The sequence below is a fragment of the Octodon degus genome, unplaced genomic scaffold (genome assembly GCF_000260255.1).
Source record: "Octodon degus isolate 3935 unplaced genomic scaffold, OctDeg1.0 scaffold00004, whole genome shotgun sequence".
NCBI classification, from domain to species: Eukaryota; Metazoa; Chordata; class Mammalia; order Rodentia; family Octodontidae; genus Octodon; species Octodon degus.
This window is the reverse complement of record NW_004524580.1, coordinates 8,033,703-8,055,248: the sequence shown is the minus strand read 5'-3', so window position 1 is coordinate 8,055,248 and position 21,546 is coordinate 8,033,703. Positions and strand designations below refer to the sequence as shown.

The window sequence follows — 21,546 nt, the reverse complement described above, 5'->3', positions numbered from 1 at the left end:
TACACTTAACAAGTACAATACATAAGCATTGGTAACCTCATGCATCTTTAGAATTGCTAGTGAATTAGATTCCAATGCTCATATAGAACTTGTCTCATTTACATGAAAAATAACAACATGTTTTTCTGTGTGCACAACTGTGTTTGCCCACTTTATGCTTTTATGATATTTGAAATAGAAAAGCTACCCAAGAAAATGAAGCTTAAAAATGAATGACTGATCCTAAGTATCCTCAAGGACAAAGGAAATTTATCTATGGGAATAAAAAGAATGAAATTATGTTCAGTAATTGTACAAACTCCCTAAAGATGAATGTAAATGTCATGTTCTCCAGACATGAATGAATGCAAATATTCAAGTTCAGTTTCATCTCCAAAAAATCCCCCAAACCTAAAAACATCAAGGCATTAAAAACATAGCCAACAAATTATAATACATATTTTCCTCTCCATTCTTATCAAATTATTCTTATTATACTTGCTTTAGAAAGAGTCTGGTTGAGAAGGGATGCAAAATCAAAATAATTAAAACACGAAATTTTATGATACATTATATTCCAAATTGTCATATGGTTAATTCAAGCAATAACCTAGAATTTGAGTCAAAATAATTATAATTAACCATAAGTAATAGGACATCAGTTTTCTTCTTTCTTTCTTTCTTTCTTTCTTTCTTTCTTTCTTTCTTTCTTTCTTTCTTTGTATTTTAGGGAAAGTCTACAGGGTGTTCAGGGTCTCACTACTAGACCAGATTCATAGTGATCTGCCTGTTTACAGTCTCCCAAGAGCTGAGATTATAGGCATGCACCACCACACCCTGTCTCAATTGCCATCTCAGGGTGCCCCGGGGGCAGGGCTGGCACAGTAGACCCAGGGATCAAACCCCTGACCCCTGCACCTGCTTGCAGGCACTTTAGTCCGCTGAACTATTTGGCCAGCCCAACATTAGTTTTAACTGACTAATTTACCAAAATTTTTTAATACCTACTTGGCCAGAGACATTTATAAACAACTTAATAGTACTTTAACTAAAAGATAAAAACATGCATTTAAAAAAATTAATGATGGAAACCACATTTTGATAATCAAAAAATGTTAAGATTATTGTTTTAAAAATTATAGAATTTTTTAAATGTATTTCATACCGGGTCTTATTACACAGCCTTGACTCATGGTGATCCTCCTGTCTCAGCCTCCTCAGTAACAGGTTTACAGGCATGCACAACCATACCCAGACTCAATGGCTTGCTCAGCACACCTGGGGTTGGGGCCAGCATGGTATGTGGTGCCAGGAATTGAACTCAAGTCCCCACGCTTGCCTAAGCAAGCACTTAGTCCACTGAGCTATCTCACTGGCCCTAAAAATTATAGTTTTGTAATCTAAAAATAATACTGGATATTAGTATAATTCATTAAATTGAATACTTAATTTGACAAAGATTTCAATAAAGCCAAATATCAGCATTTGTTTTCAAAATGTTATTATTAAAGTATAAAAATTCCAAAATTATAAGTAGCAAAGATTTTGGCAATGCATTTAGATATTTGATGAGATAAATTGTACAGAATTAAGTCTATGCTTGACACAAAAGGAAACCATCAAGTGAAATTATAATAGTTTTTCTGAAAATCTGGACAATAATATAGGTGACAAAATAATGAGTAAAAAACACATTATTCCCATTTGTTTCTGCAGAAGAAATTAAATCCTCCTACTTACTTATATTCTCCAATACTACATTTTTCATACTGTACTCATGCAACGACATATCAAATCCTAATTTCTAAGAGGCTTGTATGTTGCCCTCAAATGCTGTATACTTAGGGAATGCAGGGTAATATCTTCTTTATCTTTCCTTTCCTAACACCTTCAACATTAGGGCTGCTAGACAAGATAGATGTTCAGTGCTTACTGAAATGATGGGTTAGATGAAGAGATGGAAGACATTAACAAATTAGCAAACACAGTATATGGTTGGCATAAACTATACTTACAAATACTGCTTTTTTGGCTTTAGAGGTCCATTGCAAATTTTCTCTTCATTGCCAGGAATCATACATGCATTATCAGCACCTATGACATAGATTTCTTCATTGCCACTGAACTGTGTCTTCCCTTCTACACATGGAGGATTAGGGAAGCCTTCATTTGTAACATACGGCCTTGCTTTATTAAAATATGCATCATACCACTTGGTTACATTTCCATCATTCTGAGCTATTTTTAGGAAAAGAAGAGATTAATGATTACAAGTAACATATAAATGAATTTTTCATTTATGAAGAGTACATCTATAATTGCATTAGGGGAATTTGGATGCAATATCAGTCACTCTCGGAGCCATGGGGATAATTCATCAGCTGTACCTGGCTGCACAGGGGACCATATCCTTCTCTATCGCACAAATCTACTCATTATTGTAAGCAACAACTTCCTAGATGGAGAAAGACATTCTTCACAGTTGTCTTGTTTATGCTGCCAAGGAAGCTATCAGGGATCCACCTTGTCAAAACCAAAACAATCCTACTAGCATGGGGAATGAATTAATTGTATAATTTAAATACAACATTTCTCTCTCCACCCCTACGGAGCCAGCCCAAGCCCGCCACATGAGAGAATTTTCACCATGCTCTCTGGACCCCTCCAGACTCAGCCCAAACCCAGGCCCTGCAGGTATGTGGTAGAGCTTCCATACTCCCCTGCACCCCTAGAAACCTCCAGACCCAGCCGATGCCTGGCATATAGGCCTGGGGTGAAACTCTGCAGCTGAAGTCCTTGCAGAGTGACTAGAGGCTAGAACCAACCAACTAAGCTAGGAGCAGAACATCTTGCCAGAGGGGCACAACAGGTTCACTTCCAAGAGCTGCAGCAGTAAGAAGCTGAGCACAGCAGCCCTGCCCAACCCAGGCACAATCAGATGGACTCAAACTTACTAGAACTGCACCCAAACTTCAGTAGATGCTAAGGTTAAAACTGCACCAAAGCTCTACACCAATGGTCAGAGGACTATACAAAATGACAAAGAGAAGGAGCAAAATGCAATCTCAGGCCCCAAGCCCACCCAGAACAAGTGCAGAGGACATTAGCACAGAATAAATTGGGAATCACACAGCTGAAATGTCTGAATCAATAGTGTCTGAAAGAAAGAAACAACAGCAGAAAAGTATAGAGGAACTCAGATCAGAAATAAACTCTGAAATAAAAAAACAAATCTCTGAATTAATAGCTTCTGAAGTAAAGAATAAAATGCAGAAACATATACAGGAAATCAGATCAGAAATAATCTGTGTAGTAAAAGAATTAATAACTGCTTCTCCAGAAGACACTGATAAAAAAAAAGGAATAGCCAAAAACTTCCCAAATATGAGTAAACAATCTGACAATCAGGTAATTAAAGCATATAGAACTCCAAATAACTTCAACTCAGTTAAAAACACACCAAGACATGTAATAGTCAAGATCCCAGAAATCCAGCACAAGAACAATATACTGAAAGCTGCTAGAGAAAAGAAACAGATCACATTTAAAGGAAAACCCATCAGAATAAAGGCAGATTTCTCTTCACAAACAATGAAGGCAAGAAGAGCACGGAGCAGAGTACTTCAAGTCCTCTATGAAAACAAATTCCAGTCCAGACTACAATACCTTGCAAAACTCTCTTTCAAGTTTGATGGAGAAGTAAAATACTTCCATGACAAAGAACAACTGAAGAATTTCATGATGACAAAGCCAATCCTACACAGACTACTAAAAGATGTTCTAGAAAGGGACTAAAATGATCAGAACTCCATGAACAAGAACAGAAGGAACCCACTAAATAGGGCAAACAATTAAACACCGGAGAAAAAAGGAATAAACAACAGCAGGAAAATAACATGTTGATTGCAAGTCAATACATCTCAACTATAACCATCAATGTAAGTGGGCTCAATTCACCAATTGAAGGAAATAGACTGGCACAGTGGACTAGGAAACAAAATCCAACAATATGCTGTATACAAGAAGCACATTAACTCATAAAGAAATTCAGAGGCTGAAAGTCAAAGGATGGAAAACAATACTACATGCCCCCGCACCTCAGAAAAAAGCAGGGATAGCAGTCCTATTCTCAGACAGTCTCAACTTCAAACCAAGAATGATCAAATGAAATGAAGGTCACCATATACTGGTTAAGGGAAAAATTCAAGAGGAAGAGGTAACCGTCATAAATATGTACGCATCAAACAGAGGAGCACCTGACTACATAAGACAAATCTTAATGTGCATGAAAAATCTAATATCCAATAGCACAATCTTAACAGGAGACCTTAATACCCTCTTACCCCAAAAAGACAGGTCAAGCAAACAAAAAATTAGTCAAGAAGTAGCAGAACTGAACAAGAGCTTGGAACAAATGGGCTTACTGGACATATACAGAGTGTTCCACCCAACCACAGCTGAATAAATATGCCTTTTCTCATTTTCATGAAATATTTTAGGTATAAATAAATTATTGGTGTAATCAATGATAGTGTTAGAAATTGCAAGATTTGTGTAATAATCAGGAGTCAATTTGATTTACTAAGGGGAGCTGAAAATTCTTTGCCCTTCAGAAATCTAGTCTACAGATTAACAACATAAGTTGAAATCTGATACCTCCTGTTTCTGCCACAAGCACTTGTACACTTTTGATTGGTCCATGGTCATCATTGTAGTAACATATGGGCATTCTGATTGTAATTGTTGTTGAAGTCACAAGCAGTTTTCCTGTGGCATCATAAATAGGGATCGGCTTGGTTTTTGGCCGTGCTGGAGCTGTAAATAAGAAGTACTGCTACAATTCATTTTTGGTTTCTGAAGATCAGAATAACATTTAAATTTCCATTTCATACTAGCAGTTAACAGATAAAGTGGCAACAAGTGTAAGTAACAGATGAAACACAGATATTTGGATAATGCAGATATTTAACAATTATTAACTCCTGAAAGTAAATTATTTATTTTAGATTTACATAATTTGAAAAAATGGGGCTTTATAAGTATGATTTTCAGGTATCCGACTCTTCTTCAAGTGATAAATGTTTTATTTATATATACACAATCTCATTCATATATATTTTTATTAATACATAAAATATTTACAGTTAATAATATATAAAGTTTTTGTTTTCTTTTACTTCCTTTAGTTAGATTATTAATTTGTGTTCTAATCATACTAGGATCCCTCTTGCAAATCTTTTATTTGGCATGACAATCTGGTAAAGGGTAAGATGCGATTTGATATGCAACAGTTTTACTGGAGAAATAGCTGCAAAGAATAAAGAGCAAAAGAGGAGCAGTATGTGGGTAAAAGCTTCAGATCACAGGTCACAGGCAGCAAAAGTGTAAGAAGGAAGGAGGAAAGGAAGGAAAAAAGGAAGCGAGGGAGGGAGGGAGGGAGGGAGGGAGGGAGGAAAGAAGGCCTTATCCAGACTGCTGTGGAGCCTCTAAACAAAGTCTGAATAATGCAGTGTTAGGTTTCCTAAAAATCTAACTTTTATTATCTGTCAAATGAAAATTTAATGAAACTAGTGCTAATTAAACACTCTATATCAGTAATAAAATTTACTAAGAGAAACATTTCTCTAGGACCCCATCACTACTACCACTCTCATAAATACTCTCTATGCAGGTAATAAGTCCTCCTGCCTTAGATAAAGAGGGAAAGGCAGAACATTCTCGACATGGGAATGGGTACAATATCAGAAAAAAGTTTTGCTAAAGCATAAAACATGTTTATTACTATTAGCAGGCAGCTATGTCTACCCCTGAATAACAAAGGGACATTGAGGTGGCGTGACTTACACATTCCACTATAGTCTGTGAGACCATTTAATGGACAGTTTGAAGACTTTATGCATTTTTACATTTCAAAGTACAAAATTAATCAATTAAAATTAAGTAACCAATACTTATAAATAGAATTAAGGCTCTATTAATTTTTCATTGATGGAAAGATAAAAGTCCTACTTTCCTGTAACTGGATATTTTTCTTTGTTAATAGCGTAAGTTTCTAGGAGCTATCTTACAATTGTTTTTAAAGATTATCTCCTTTAATCGTTACAACTTTTAAGAAAAACTAGCTTCATCTCTATTTTGCATGGCTAAAGGGGTTCTGAAACTTTCTCAAAGTCAAACAATTATCAAGTAGACAACAAGGATTCAATGTCAAGAATTTGACCCTAAACTCAGCCTAATGCCGGCACTGCTAACTGTTGTAATATGCTTCCATATAAAAGAAGAAGAAAAGTTAATTTTTGCTTTAGGTAAAGAAGATATTTTGTAAAATTCTAAAAGAGGTCCAGACAAGTCAGTTTTGTTGTTAGCTTTCTGAAAGTTTTATTAAACATTTTTAGAGATGAAGCAATCAATTGTATAATTTCGATCTCCAGAAGAAGCAGGGCACAGTGGTGCTGCCTGCCTACACTCAGCAACCTGGGAGGTTGAAGCACGAAGATGTTGAGTCCAAGGCCAGAATTGGAAGTTTAAGGCCTTAGCAAGGCACATTCTCAAAGTTTATAAAGAGGGCTGAGGGTGTAGCTCAGTGTCAAAGCCCTGAGTTCCATCCGAACACCAGACAACAAACCAAAACAAAGAAAGAAAACCAACCAAAACAAAACAAAGCAAAACAGAATCTACAGAAGAGAGTCACCATGACTGGCCAAACAGTCCTACTTTCATGGGGGTTTTGTGAGGGTTACTTTGAGAGCAAGGCAAATTTTGGTTATATTTTCTATGAATACTATCTGTCAGAGTAATGAATTGATAGACCTAACTATAAGTCAGTATCTTAAAGTTGATTTTATAATATTCAGTAAACACATTAATTGAAAAGAATCTGACTTCTAAAGTAGTCAAGAAATCTAAATAGAGCTAGTTAAACTGTTAGCATAGGTAAACAAGTTTTCTTCTTTAAAGAATTCAGGCTCTAAAATGTATCTTTGAGCCAAGCACAGTGGCATATGCTTGGAACCCCCACTACTCTCAGAGGCAGGAACACCGCAGAATCCCAGGCAACTCAGCAAGCCCCTGTCTCAACATAAAAAATAGCGAAATATGGGTTGGGGATGTAATGGCTCATTGTGAATGCCCTGCACACCCCACTATGGAAAACAGAAAAAGAAAGAAAAAATTAAGCTTACAATAAAGAAATACAAGATAAAAGTGGGCAATTTCTTTATTTAAGATGGTAATTTACACAATGATTGACATTTAATTATAATTTAATAAGCCTACAGTATTACTTAACATATGCTCATTAGATGCATTTGTATCATGTAGAGGCTTGCCTACATCCTTAACTCTATGATGGAATTAAATTTATAATCATTCTGTGATTAAGCCAATAGCATTCTACAGGAAGGCTTCTCATATACATACCTTTGATATCCATGGTTATTCTCATCTGAACTTTTGGCCCTGCACCAGCACTATTGATTGCATAAACCTGAAACAAATAAACATCTTGTTAGTGTTTTTTAGTCCTTGCTCATATGTATATAAGTGAATATGGTTATGTATAATCTTATTTTTCTTTTCTTAATTAGAACTGCCTACCTATATCTGCTGACACTCTGCTATAAACAACCCCAGCACTCCGGGAGGCTGAGGCAGGAGAAATGCAAGATCAAGAACAGTTTAGTGAGTGAGTGAGACCATGTTTTTAAAAAAACTAAAAGCCTAAAGGTATAGCCTCACAAATGACCTGGGTTTCATCTCTAGTACTGGAAACAAAAAGAAAGAGGGAAAGAAAGAAAAAGAAAGAAAGGTCTACAGTGAAGCCAGTTCTATTTTCCTGTACCCACTTAAATGAATACACTCTATGTAGGAAAAACACTCATAAGGAAATATTTCTTAAAACTGATACCCTGGCACTAAGCCCTGAGAGCAAAGGCTGAGTGACCCGAACAGCCCTATCAGAGACCAAGGACCCGGGCTTCTGTTTGATCTCATACAAGAACAGAGCAGGAAGTCACTGGGTCTACACTCTTTCTTCATCTAACAGGAACATCTGTTCCTTCTCTCTGTGGCTAGGTAACTCTGGTCTCCTTTAACTCCATATTCAAGACCCTCATTCCTTGTGTCTGGGATGAAATCCTATTCCTTCAGCCTCCCGGTTTTCCTGTATTAAATCATCCCTCTGAAGGATGCCCTTTATGCCCTTCCTCACCCCTGCCCCTAAGATTCTGGCGTTGCAACCTGCATAACACAGCATATACACATAAAGCATTCCTGCTTGTATAGACAGGGTGATTTACACAAATTTGAATCCTTTCAATTAACTGTATTCTAGAGACACAGAATCTGCTTTCATTCACTTCATCTTGCTAAATAAATAAGGACAATGTTCTTGGCCAATTTAATTGCACTTGATAAACACAATTCAGAACTATATATTTAGTATTACAATTAAAATTCATTTTATACATTAGCGACCCATCATTTATAATTAATATTTTCAAATGTTTTATTGAATTAAAGTTATGCTAATACATATGATGTGATAGATATAATAAATAAACCAAGTCCATAAATTAATTAAAAATATTTACTGGAACTTCTAGATTTAAAAAAGGAAGAACTTAAAAAGTGGTATTACAGTGTGGTTCATTAATTTTATTTCTTTACCATATAACCTAATATTTAAGTGAGATGATAGATAAAACAGTTGGGTAGCACTTCTTCAATAGAAGCATGCAAAGTGATTTGCAAACCTTGTTAAATTTATCTCTACAGGTGTTGATTCAGTAGTCAGTAAGGTTCCAACACTGTACATTCTTAATCAATCTCAAGGAGTTCAGGATGCTTTACATTACACTTTAGAAACAGTTATGGTATTTAAAATTTTTCATTAAATTATAAATTAGCTGCACTGTGGTTTATTTCCTGTTATCCTATCTTCTCTCTCATTCACAATGGCCAGTTTATCTCTTACATGCAGTAGCCAAAACTGACATAGCATTCACTATCTACCATGACTGTAGACATGCCATCTTAGGGAGAAGCTATTGTTCTTGTCACCAATTTTTCATGAAAGGAAAGTAGTGCATAGGTCTGATGAGTCTGCCTAGTCACAGAAGCCAGAATTTGAGTCCAGATTAGCTGCTTCACCTAACCACCAGCCTTCCTCTGATAGATTATCTTCCCGAGAGCAGTTGTCTGAGTGGAACACACAGAAGGAATCTCATGAAGCTAGATCAGCATTGCACCACAATGATCCCTATGCACCCATGTTGATAGCAGCACAGTTTGTAACAGCTAGATCTTGGAAACAACCCAAATGACCATCAGATGAAAAACAGATAAAAAACATGTGGCCTTTTTATACAATGGAATATAATCAGCCATCAAGAAGGATAATCTTGAGAGTTTTATAGGTAAATGGATGCAACTTGAGATCATACTCATAAATGAAATAAACCAGACTCACATGTGTAAACAGCATGTTGTCTCCCTAGTGTGAGAAGCTGAAAGAGGAAATAAGTTCCAAAGTGTACAGTTCTAAAGGAAAGAAAAACAGATACAGGAAAAGAGAAAAGAAGGAGGGGACTATATATATATATATATATATATATGATGCTAAGATCATTATATGACTAATTTCTCTAAGTTAATTGAAATTAAAGATTTGTACTAACATTGTTTAGACAATTAAATGTCTATATCCTGTACTCTCTGTAATTAATTTAAAGATAACAATACACAATGTATTAACCATTGTTGCTTTCCTATTGTTTTGAAACTTTGTTTCACTTTAAAAAAATACAGTGAAGAACGAGAACAATAAAATTAACCTGCCAATAAAGAAAAGTCCAGGCCATGACAGATTCACTGCTCATTTCTAAAAGAAATTTCGGGAAGATCTAATGCCACTACTTCTCAAACTCTTTAATGAAGTTGAAAGAAAAGCAATTCTTCTAAACTTATTCCTGTAAATAAGCATTGCTTTGATACAAAAACCAGAGAAGGATTCAACCAAAAAAGAGAACTTTAGGCCAATCTCTCTAATAAACATAGAAGCAAAAATCCTCAATAAGATACTGGCAAACAGAATGGAGCAAATCAAGATTGGACACCATGACCAAGTGGGATTCATCCCATCGATACAGGGATGGTTCAACATATGCAAGTCAATAAATGTAATATATATTTTTAAAAAACAAATATGTAAAGTGACTAAAATAAAGAATATTCATTATTTGCTAACGTTCTGGTAATCAGAGTTGGTAGCCTGTTGATAGATAGAAGACGTAGAATGAACTCTATGATGCCCATAAAATTATTTTTGAAGCAAATGCTTCTGTTAGAAAATTATAACACAAAACAGGCAAAGGATGAAACAAATTTTGTATGTGTAGGTCACTCCAGATATATATGAATTCATGTATATATTTCTGTTAGATATAAAGAGTTATGGCTATACTTTGCTTTTGCAATTTGCTATTATACTTTTCATTTTAATGACAGTTACCTGTTAAGCAGAGTTATCTCATTTCACCCCCTCTTTAATAGGAAATCTCATAATATGAAATATATGAAATCTTACAATATGAAATTGACAACTTTATTCTTTGAAATCAATTTTCTTTTAACATTTAAAAAATAACCTCACAAAAGATGTATAAAATGTATTTCTACACAAGAATAATACATTTCTACTCTACACAAAGTGGAGTACATTTGAATGCTGAGATTGCCATCCAAGTTTGTAATTTACATAGAGAATTAAAAGTTGTGGGTACTTACACTGATATTATAGGTATGTCCACCCTTTAGTCCCTCCAGCACTGCAATAACAGATGTGTCCGTTTCCTGGATGATACTCAGGTTGTGAACCTGAACAGCAGCAGGATCATCTTCTTGATAAACCAATGCCTGGTATACTTGGATATTTCCATTGGGGTGAGAAGGAGGAAGGAACATTAACTGAAATTTTGTGACTTCATCCGGTATCTTCTGAAAAGTCATGTTGTTGGGTGGGTCCTTGGGGGCTACAATAAAATACTTACAATTAAATCATTTTTAAAAAGTGTTCTTTTTCTCACTGTGTAAAATCTCATTGCTTTAAATCCTTTTTATAAAAAGTGCTGCACAAATTATTGAAACTGTTGATGGGCAATCTATCATAAAATTGTTCATATATAGTATTCATAGAAAGTATAAAGGTGATCCAATATGATCGCTTGCTGAATTGTCTTTTATGTGCATTTAGTTTTATATTAAATGTGCTTCCTGAAGGGTTTCACAACTTTTCATTTCAAAGAGCAAGCAAGCTGGGTGTGGTTATGCATGGGTCTAATCCCAGAATTGGGACTGCTGAGGCAGGAGGATTGCCTCAAGGCCAGCAAGGCCTCCATAGTGATTCCACGCCAGCACGGACTACAGAGTGAGACTCTGTCTCAAAACAAACCAACCAACAAACAACCACAAAAAGGAATGTAAACACTGTATATTGCAAATAGTTACAAGAAAAAGGAAACAGATCAAGAGGGATAAGAAGAGGAATTAAGATGTATGATGCACATGTGTGCACCAATTCTCCACATGGAATGTAAACATTATGTAGTAAACACTAACAAAAAATAATACAGATTTACCATACATGGTTATATAAGGTATTCCTATATAACCTTCCTTCCCCTGCCTCTAGTGGTGATATCACCTATAACTGTGGTTCAGTAGAAAACCAGGCTGCTTAAGTTCCTATAATATTGTTGGTTATACTACAGACCTTATTCTGAGTGTATCATTCTTTTCATACTTTCATCTTCACTCCTATAGTTCTATGCGGTTTTGTCTCATAGATTTCTGTACCCAATATGATTGCTGTGATCACTATACAAATGATACAAAACTATCCCATCACCGTAAGGAAGTCCCCTCCTGATATTCCCTTATATTTGCACTACCATGTATTGCTTTCTACAAAGCCATTTCTAGAATTGTGTCCCTTTTTAAAAGACAAGTACTATAACTTGTTTGTAACTGCTATTGTATGTGTTATTAGTGTGAATAATGTTACATTTTGTGGATATACCATGATAGTTTAACTATAGAAAGGCATTTGAGTTGTTCCAAGTATTTGTTAGTACCAATAAACCTGGTATTGATACCCATGCAAAGATGTTTGTAAGAACACAAGTTTTAACTTTTCTATGATCAATTTCTAAGAGTGTAATTGTTCAGTCACATAAGTACAGATTTAGTTTTATAAGAGATTAACAAATTATATTTAATTTTCCTATGTGGCTGTAGCACTTTAGAATTTCACTTGCAACTTTTTCTTTTTCAATTTCTTTCTTTCTTTCCTTCCTTCTTTCTTTCTTTCTTTCTTTCTTTCTTTCTTTCTTTCTTTCTTTCTTTCTTTCTTTCTTTCTTTCTTTCTTTTTTTTTGCCAGCTCAGCCTGCCCTGAGCACAGGGCTGGCACAGCACGTGGTGCTGGGATTGAACTGTGGTCCCCTGAGCCTGCCTAAGCTTGCCTAAGCAGGTGCTTTAGACTGCTGAGCTATCTTACTGGCCTTCACTAGTGACTTGTTAGAGGTTTTGAGTTGTATATGCCTGCCAATACTTGGTTATTATCACTATTTTTAAAATTATAATATCTGTTTGAGCAGACACAGAGCTACATCTGATTATGTTTAATTTTTATTTATTTTCTTTTTTAAAGAGTACAAGTTATGGGGCCGGGCAGATGGCTCAGTAGAATAAGTGCTTCCCTGGCAAGCACCATGCCCAGTCTCAATTTCCATCTCAGCATGCCTCAGGGGCAGGGCCAGCACTGCAAGCCTGGGGTCAAACCCTGGCCCCTGAGCCTGCATGCATGTGTTTTAATCTGCTGAGCTATTTGGCCAGCCTACAAATTAGAATTAAGACAGAAAACATTATAGGTGATATAGAATTTCACTTAACAAAGTAATATGAATTGCACAGTATCCGTTGTAACGTATAGTGTTGTCTTCCAACCAGTTATTCATATCACCAGATATATGCATGTAAAACTGGAAGAAGAAAAAAAGAAATGGATAAGAAATTAAGAAGAGAACGAGTACAAACAATTGAAAAAAGGAGATGAAAGTAATTAAGGCATTTAATTTTTCTTTCCATAAACCAGCAGAAATGCATGGTACAGTTGTCAAAAGCATCCTGCTTACATACATAGATATATCGCTTTCCCTTGCTGATTATGGTTTTAATGTGTATTTCTTTGATGTCTAATAGTTTTGCCAAATCTAATTATTATTTTTTTGCTAAGCTTGTGTTTTTGGTGATTATATATCTTTTTTTTAAATTTTCCAATTGAACTTTAAGTGCTTTTTAAAAAAAAATGTATTTGGTTGTTGCAGGGTCCCATTACACAGCTCGGACTAAGTGTGAACCTCCTGTTTTTCAGCTCCCCAGAGGTGGGATTACAGACATGTGCCACCACAGCCAGATTCTGTGGCGGGCTCAGCCCACCCTGAGGGCAGGGCTGGCGTGGCATGTGGCACCAGGGATCTCACTGTAGTTCCTGAGCTTGCCTAAGTTTGCCTAAGCAGGTGCTTTAGTCCACTGAGTTATCTCGCAGGCCCTAAGTGCTGAATTTTGATTATTTTTATACATATTCTAGCTTGTCCTAGGTAAATAAAATAGCTTAAAATATGACTAGCTAAGCATCAGTAAATTTTTTTGTTATGAGCAGAATATATTTATTGAGAGAAAGAAAGCTCCTGTCCAAGAGAGGGATGGGGGGCCCCCAAACAGGTTGTTCCCCCATAGTAATCAGTAAATTACCATGATACAAAATGATATACATGTAGATGAATTATTTTATGAATATTAGAACCTGGTCTCCTGTAGCTCATAATTAGTATTCTTTACATAAAGACTAGTTAAATGACTATATTTATTTTAATCTACTTGAAATGAATGCATTTTTCCATACTAAGTCAAAAATTTCCATGAAGAATAATTTATATTTGCCTGTCAATAGTTCAGATGTTTGTTCTTCATTGTCTCACAAACATCTTTATACAGACTCCCTAGTGGAAGGCCAAAAAAACTAAATAAGTAACAGTGAGAAAATAGACATGTTATCTTGTCAAATATCTCATCTTACGTTGAAAAATGTATAGGTAAAGGATACTTTGGTTCAAGAGAGGTATTTTTGCATTTGCTGTATATTTTTGACATTTTCAGAAGTATATTTTCAGTTAAGCTCTAGTGTTTCTCTAAATTTAGAATCAAGTTTAAGGCTGGATAAGCAAAAGAATTCTCTCAATGCTGGAAAGGAATTCATATCCCCAAAATATCTTTGAATTTTCATCAAAATTCTATTCTTAGATCTTTAAGGAAAAAAGCATGAAGTTGGAAAAGATGTAACATAAGATTTGACAAGTGCTTTATGGTACAAATGTGAACCTATTTATCATTTCTTTTGTCAGAGTCGTAGGATGAAGGAGAAATACAGCATCAAAATATATCATCTTTGGCAGCAAAAGAGAAGCAAGTGGGATTTAAGGGTGCTGAAGATAACATTTGCTCTGTAATGGAGAATCACAGCTTCACAGACGACAAATAGAGAATACCATACAGTTGCTGAAAAATACATTTTACCTCCTATACTTACCTTGCAGAAAGCAACAAATAAACTATGGCAACACATCCCTCATCTGCTCTTCCCAATGCTATATCTGGTGGCAAAGAACATCAGGAGTCTGAAGGAGGGCGGGGCAAGCAAGCTCAGGAGGCTGACTTGCAAGGTTACTTGCAATCAGATACAATCTTAGTATTCACTCAGACACTGTTCACAGGAGCTTGAGGGATTCTGAATGGATTCTTACATTTATCAACTAATTTATACAATGAAACACATTTGACTATGTGGAGAAACCAACTAAGGTGACTAGGACCTTGATTCTAATTTTGAATTCCAGATTATTTAACAATACAGTATCACTACTTTAACATTTGTTTAATTCAGAGGACAGAAATCATTAAAATGGAATTTTATTTTTATTTATTTATTTATTTATATTTTAGAACAGAGTCTTTAGGGTCTCACTACGTAGATCAGAGTCATAGTGATCCACCTGTGTTCAACCTCCCAAGAGCTAGGATTACAGAAGCGAGCTACCATGCCCAGTCTCAATTGCTGTCTCAGTGCACCCCAGGAGTGGGGTTGGCACAGCACTAAAGTGGGATTTTAAATAAAGCATTATTGGCTATAGAAATTTGGAAAAAACGATCTCTTAGGCAAGGTGACATGTAACAGACTTATCTAGTCCTGGGAAATAAAACTGGTTCCTGTATTTATAAATACTGAATAGTCTATATAATTCTACTGTGCTTTAAAAAGTAAATGGAAAACTTTGTTTGTCCATGTGGTGCCACTGAATTCTTTTATCATACACTCTGAAAACATCAAACATACATTCCTTTTAGAATAGAGTTTGAGGAACTGTAAGAAAGACAGCAGTGAAGTGGCAGCCATGTGTCAGCAATAATGAAAAATACTCTTTACCTGACTCTAATGTGGTGACAATGACTTCAGGACTTGACTTCCCTTCAATATATGCAGTGCTACCATTTCCAGTGAATGCAGTGATAGTCACAGAATATCTTGTAAATATTTTTAGGTCTTTAATTTCTATACTTTTGTTTTCTTCATTTGACTTGATGAAAGAAATATTAAATTCATCATTATCTACCTATAGGGAAAGTATTTAACAGTTAAAGCAGAAATTCATGAGTTCCAGTTGGCAAAATATAATAATACAAAGCTCCATAAGTTATGTGAACCTAATTAATTAATTATAATTTGCCCAGGAAATCTACAGTGCTACTGTAACAGTTGATTAATTAGTAATCATTTCAATCACTAAAAATGATAGAAAATAATGAACTTACCATGGCAAATCAACCCATCAAATGAATAAACAAAAGCAGTTTTTGTAATCAATGGAAGTTTCTTCTCCAAGTTTTGGTAGCCACTCACCCAAGGTACACATCCCAACTTAGCCATTGAGAGCCTTTGGACAGCTGTTCGTCCTCTGTGTCTTACTTTTTATGTAGTGTAAAGTAGTAACACTAAATTATAATGTTTTTGTTAGATATAGAAAGAAGGGATCTAAAGTAGATGGCAGAATGATTTTGACTTTTTAAAACAATTACCCATTAAAAGGGATGCCTTACTGTATAATTCTAAAACTGTAGATAATATAAAATATGCATGTATACTTGATGACAGAAATAATTTCCTGAATATATTTCTTTCTGAAATGTACTCTGAATTTTTGCCTTTTTAATTATACTCCATTTTAAAATTCTAGTAATGATTGAGATTTGAAAAATTGATTTAGTACTGTGCATGGCACTGGAGGAAGAGGACCAGTTCAATTGCGCATGTCATAACTATTTAATACATACACAAATGACTATCATTAGCATTTCTACATGCAGTTGTATTATTTCTTCAAATATAAACTGGTTTTGGTAGAGGTTTTTGCCCATTTTTCCTAGAAAACATTAAAACATAGATAAAGTTGCTAGCACTAAGTAAAACGGCTTCCAAGATAATCATGAAAAATTTCAAAACCTGGTCAGGTATACTATTCCCAGATATTTTAATTAAAACACTTAAATCAAGTTTTACATATCACTACCACTATGATGTTCATTTTTAACTTATCCCACTCTTGTAATTTTGAAAGATGTTGTTGTTCACTCTGCTATTTTAAAGCTCTTTTCTAAGAGCATTTTTAAAGAAGATATTAGCATGAGAAATATAGCAAAAGATTAATAAATAATACCAACACTGCCATCAAATAAATCACTCCTGCCTTAAGGGAAGGGTGGGACGTGTCTCATTTCTCTCTAGTATGAAAGCTAATCAGCATAGGAATTTTATTGATCAGGCATATGTTTTCAGTATTGGAAAGTGTGAGTGCATTTAATTAGCTGTCAACATTTAAATATCATGTAAATTATTATAGTTGATTGATTGTTTTCCTTAAGTATAGATTTATATTCATGTTGGGGCAAAATTATCAAAAAGGAGCCAGCGCCAACCCCCATAATGGGGCAGGGGTCTCCCACTTGGCACAGTCCCCGCAATGGGATTCACTTTGCTTGTTGCTGTTGCTTTCAACAGCTTCTACAGATACTTCAATTCTGAATTTAAAAAGTTGAAGTGACTTTCTCTTATTTTTTATGCCTCATGGTTACAGTTTTCTGCTGGACGGTTAAGATCAAGTGAAAGCAAAACCTATATAACTAAAATTGTAACTTTTGCTATCTTACAAGGTCAGTCAAAACCCCTCAGGATTTATCCAGGAACCATATACAGCACCTTGTAGATCTGTCATCAGTGTCAGCCATCTGGATGAGTTATGGCCCTTGCTTGACCAATTTGCTCTCTGTGAAAGCCTGAGAGAATGTTTTTTCTCTAGATGACTCTCTGTAGGCACACTCTACATCTTTGATCACTTTCCTCTGTGGTCCCATAACCTCCTTGATCAGAAAATTTGGGACACCACTTAATTATGGGATGTTACAGCAGATGTTCTCTTATGTCTTGAGTCCTCACTGACCTTGAAGGACTAGGGCCAAAATATTGGCTATCTCTTTAAGCCCATCTAGCTCTCTGACTTTTGGTCTGCAAACTTTAGCTGTTAAGCATCCAGAAGAGAACCTTAATGATATTATTGGCCTATAACAGAGGCAGTTAAGCTTAACATCATTATCTGTCTGAATATCAAACACTTTAGACATAAAATACTTTCTATATGATTACTTTTCCTTTTTCCTACCACATAGCTGTATGCAAGTTTTACCCAAGCCTTAGTTTGGTGGGAAGTTATTTGTCTTCTCTCTGTTTTAGTACTCTTTTTTGTAAGTGAAGGAAATTTGTTTGCAATAAATGTTGGACAAGATATAATTAGATCATTATTTCCTATGCTTTTTTCTTGATCATTTTTTTTGTATTTTTTGTATTTTAGGGAAGGGTCTACAGGGTATTCAGGGTCTCATTACAAGATTGGACTCATAGTGATCTGCCTGTTTATAGCTTCCCAAGAGCTGGGATTACAGGCACATACCACCATGCCCACCTAGCACATCACAGGGGTGGGGCCAGCATGGCAGGTGTTTTAATCCACTGAGCTATTTGGCCAGCCCTTCTTGCTCATTTTTAAGCCAGGTAAGAGGGCTACAAGGATAAGATTACAAATCACTTTTGGAAATACTTTATTTTTCCTTCTTTTAATCAAAGGCCAAGGGAAAGTTTTCTCATTAAAGTATCTGATATTTGATAGAGCACATTTTTATTATTTGTATTTTTCATGCATATCCCTTAGCCATTCATTTTAACTTTTGTTTGCTAATAGTGCACTAAACTATACAGGAATATGTTCTAAAAATAGAACAGACACTGAAAAATGAATGGGACAACAAGCATATCCATAATCCCTTAAATTTTCCTCTAATGATTGAGAGGCAGAAGTATTTCCATTTAAGAAGATATAATAAAATTACAAAATATGAGGAGAGCAAAGCAGATAAAAGGAGAATTCTCCATATATGAACCAGCTTAATGCACCAGGTATAGCTAGAACACCAGGTGTTTGACATGTGCCTGAGCAAATCCCAAGCAAGTGGCAAGGAAATATGTGTAGACCTCACCTGAGCCAGCAAATCTGCATTACCTACATTGCTGAGCACCCTGTCTTGCAGAAGGGACTTGATTGTTACTGCTCAGTTTTCTTTTGCCTGCCTGTTGAGTCTAATTTGAGCTCTCAGTGACCTTTTATTTAAGTGTTTGTACTCTTCAGGATAACACCCTTAGACTCTCCTGCTAGTTTACATGTTCCTTAGTTAATTTCATTTATTCCTATAGAATAAGCTGTCTTACAAATACCAGAATTTTGCAAACCTATAAGCCCAAAATTTGTCTCATGAGTTCCAGACCCAAAGGTGTACAGTAGTGGGGGTTTCCTCATGTCAAGAAATCTCCACCATCTCAAATTCAGTATCTGGTACTGAGCTCACTCTCCACCTTTACAAATCTATTCTTCCTTGTGATTCATCAAGTCATATTTTTATATCCTCTGAGTCCCCTTACATTCAACATTATGAGTTGGTCAAGTTTCAACAAATTTTGAAGACTTAAATTAGTTTGCATTATTCTCCCTTATTATATTTTCTCCACACTTATCTTTTCTTACCATTTATTTCTATAGTTTATTGTCTCCTTTCATAAATTTGTGCTACCCAAATACTGCATTCACTGTCCAGAGCAATCAGACCTATCATGTACCACAGACACTTACATCATTTTGTTGCTTTAATTTCTTAACCACCACCTTTAACTTAAAATTTAAATTCTGTAACATGTAACACATTGGCCTTCATATCTCACCTGTCTTTGTTAATGGTTAAGACCTAGGAAAGCTATATTACTTTATTTTCCTTGACTGAGACTTACTTTTACATCTTTTTTCACGTTTTCCATTTTTCATGTTTGCTTCAATTATCTTTTATTGCTTCAATTATTTTTTAAGATTTAGCTCTGATGTTATCTGAGAGGTGCTTCCTTCAATGTTTTCTCCCTTCTCCTTTTGTCTTTTTCCACTATGAGTCCTCTTCCCCGTATTTTAAACCCAAGTATTCTCATAAATTTAACCATGTTGTACTGGTTGATACACTGCGTCAGCCTGAGAAGTTTAAAAGTTTAAGTGACTCAGTAGGGAGCCAGGGTTTGTACTTTGTAAACATCCTCATCCTGTGTAAGAGGAGGACGTGGACATTGTGTGAGTTCTACACCCCTCCACCCCTGCACCCCAAGGGACAAGGAGATAGCTAAGTAGAATATGTGCTTGCTTGGCAAGATTAAGGTCCAGAGTTCAATCTCCAGTACTGAAAAAAAAAAAAATAGAAGAAAAGCAAACTACATCCACAGCCCCAGATAGCCTGCTTATAATACAAGGAAAGGAGAGAGGCAGCCACTGCTGTGCCTCCCCTTACTCTTTGGTGTTTTCTGCTGCCATGAACTGCTGCCCTCTTCCATGGGCTTCTCTGCCTTGAGGCCAACCACATACGGACTGAAACCTCCACAAACTGTGAGCTAAATAAACCTTTCCTTCCTTAATTCTGGATGTTGGGCATTTTGTCCCAGCAATGAGAGAAAGGTAATTGAGACACATGTGTTCATATATCCCATTTATATCCTGTGAATAAATGTAATACTAATAACCAAATTACTAAAATTTCACACTGTGCCAGGAAATGGTGTAAGTTTTTTATGCATATTAACTGAGTTAGTCCCTACAGAATATGTATATAGTATTATTATTCTTTATTTTACAGCTATAAATCCATAAACAGAGAGGACTAAGTTATCTAAAGTCTAACAGAGCAAGGACTTCAGTTCAAGGAGCTTGGTTCCAGAACTTCTGTTTTTAGCCATGCCTTACCGATTTGACATCAATCAGGTAGAATGTGGGTCCAGTAATGACAGCAGGTTCTCCCCAACTGATGTTGATGCTGAAAGGTGACGTTGCCACTGCACGCACGTCTTCAGGAGGGCCATCTGGAGCTGTGACAGCAGAAAAATAACTCAGCTTCATTAATTCGTACTTGCTACAATATAATAATATAAAGCAAAGACAAGTGGATAGTCATAATGAATCGATTTCACATTAATTTACAAATCACATTCTGCTAAAGGCATTAGCAAATCAAATGCTTTAAAATTAGTTACTATACACAAAGAACTTCCACATGAGAAGTTGCTTAAAATCAAATATGATTTTTAAACTTCAAAAAATATTCTGAAAAGAAAAATTACCTACCAATGCCAGAGTAAATCATTTTGAATAAGTAAATATTTTATGTAGAAAGAGATAACTGAGAATTGTTTGCAAAAATATGAGTACTCAAAAATGGTAAAGAAACACAAATAAAAACAGAAGTTGTAAGGAATTTTGGTTAAAATATATTGTCTTGCTCCACATGGCTAATAAAGACAAAGAATCTACAAACTGTGATACAGGGTAAATCCTGAGGGGATTTGACTGACCTTGTCAGATACAGAAGTTACATTTCTTGTTATATAGGTCTTGCTTTATCTTGGTTTTAACCATCCAGTAGAAAAGTATAAAAACAGAGTATAAAAAGTAAAGCCATATTAATATGTTGAGCTGTAAAAGGCTCAACTCAACAACTTCTGACATTGCCAGTCCTACAGAAAACCCACTACTATTATGGACTATTGGACTATATTGGAATATTTTGCTGAATTCATGCACCTACAATATTTAAATGGCAATAGAATATCCATCTCTGACAAAACTAAACAAAAAAAGGAATATAAAGAAATATAAATGAAGGATGATTTTGTATCTGTATATACAAAATAGGACAGATATACAGCTACTTTCTCTTAATTCACTGAGAAGAAAGATTTGTATTAATACTGTTTGGACAGGATATCATGTCTGTATCTTGTACTATGAATAATTACTACAAAGACAATATGCAATGTATTAATTATT

General features: G+C 35.3%; 1 protein-coding gene across 1 annotated transcript in view; it reads right to left on the bottom strand.

The window, feature by feature from the left end:
- Positions 1 to 21,546, bottom strand: part of Ptprq (protein tyrosine phosphatase, receptor type Q) — a 219,508-nt gene that overhangs the window by 60,150 nt on the left and 137,812 nt on the right. Inside the window, exons 27-32 of the mRNA XM_023716180.1 lie at positions 20,467 to 20,588; positions 15,519 to 15,705; positions 10,765 to 11,009; positions 7,399 to 7,465; positions 4,636 to 4,794; positions 1,995 to 2,217 (exon numbers count right to left, since the gene is read on the bottom strand). Coding sequence (XP_023571948.1) covers positions 1,995 to 2,217; positions 4,636 to 4,794; positions 7,399 to 7,465; positions 10,765 to 11,009; positions 15,519 to 15,705; positions 20,467 to 20,588 — 1,003 coding nt within the window. The remainder of the gene's footprint in view (positions 1 to 1,994; positions 2,218 to 4,635; positions 4,795 to 7,398; positions 7,466 to 10,764; positions 11,010 to 15,518; positions 15,706 to 20,466; positions 20,589 to 21,546) is intronic.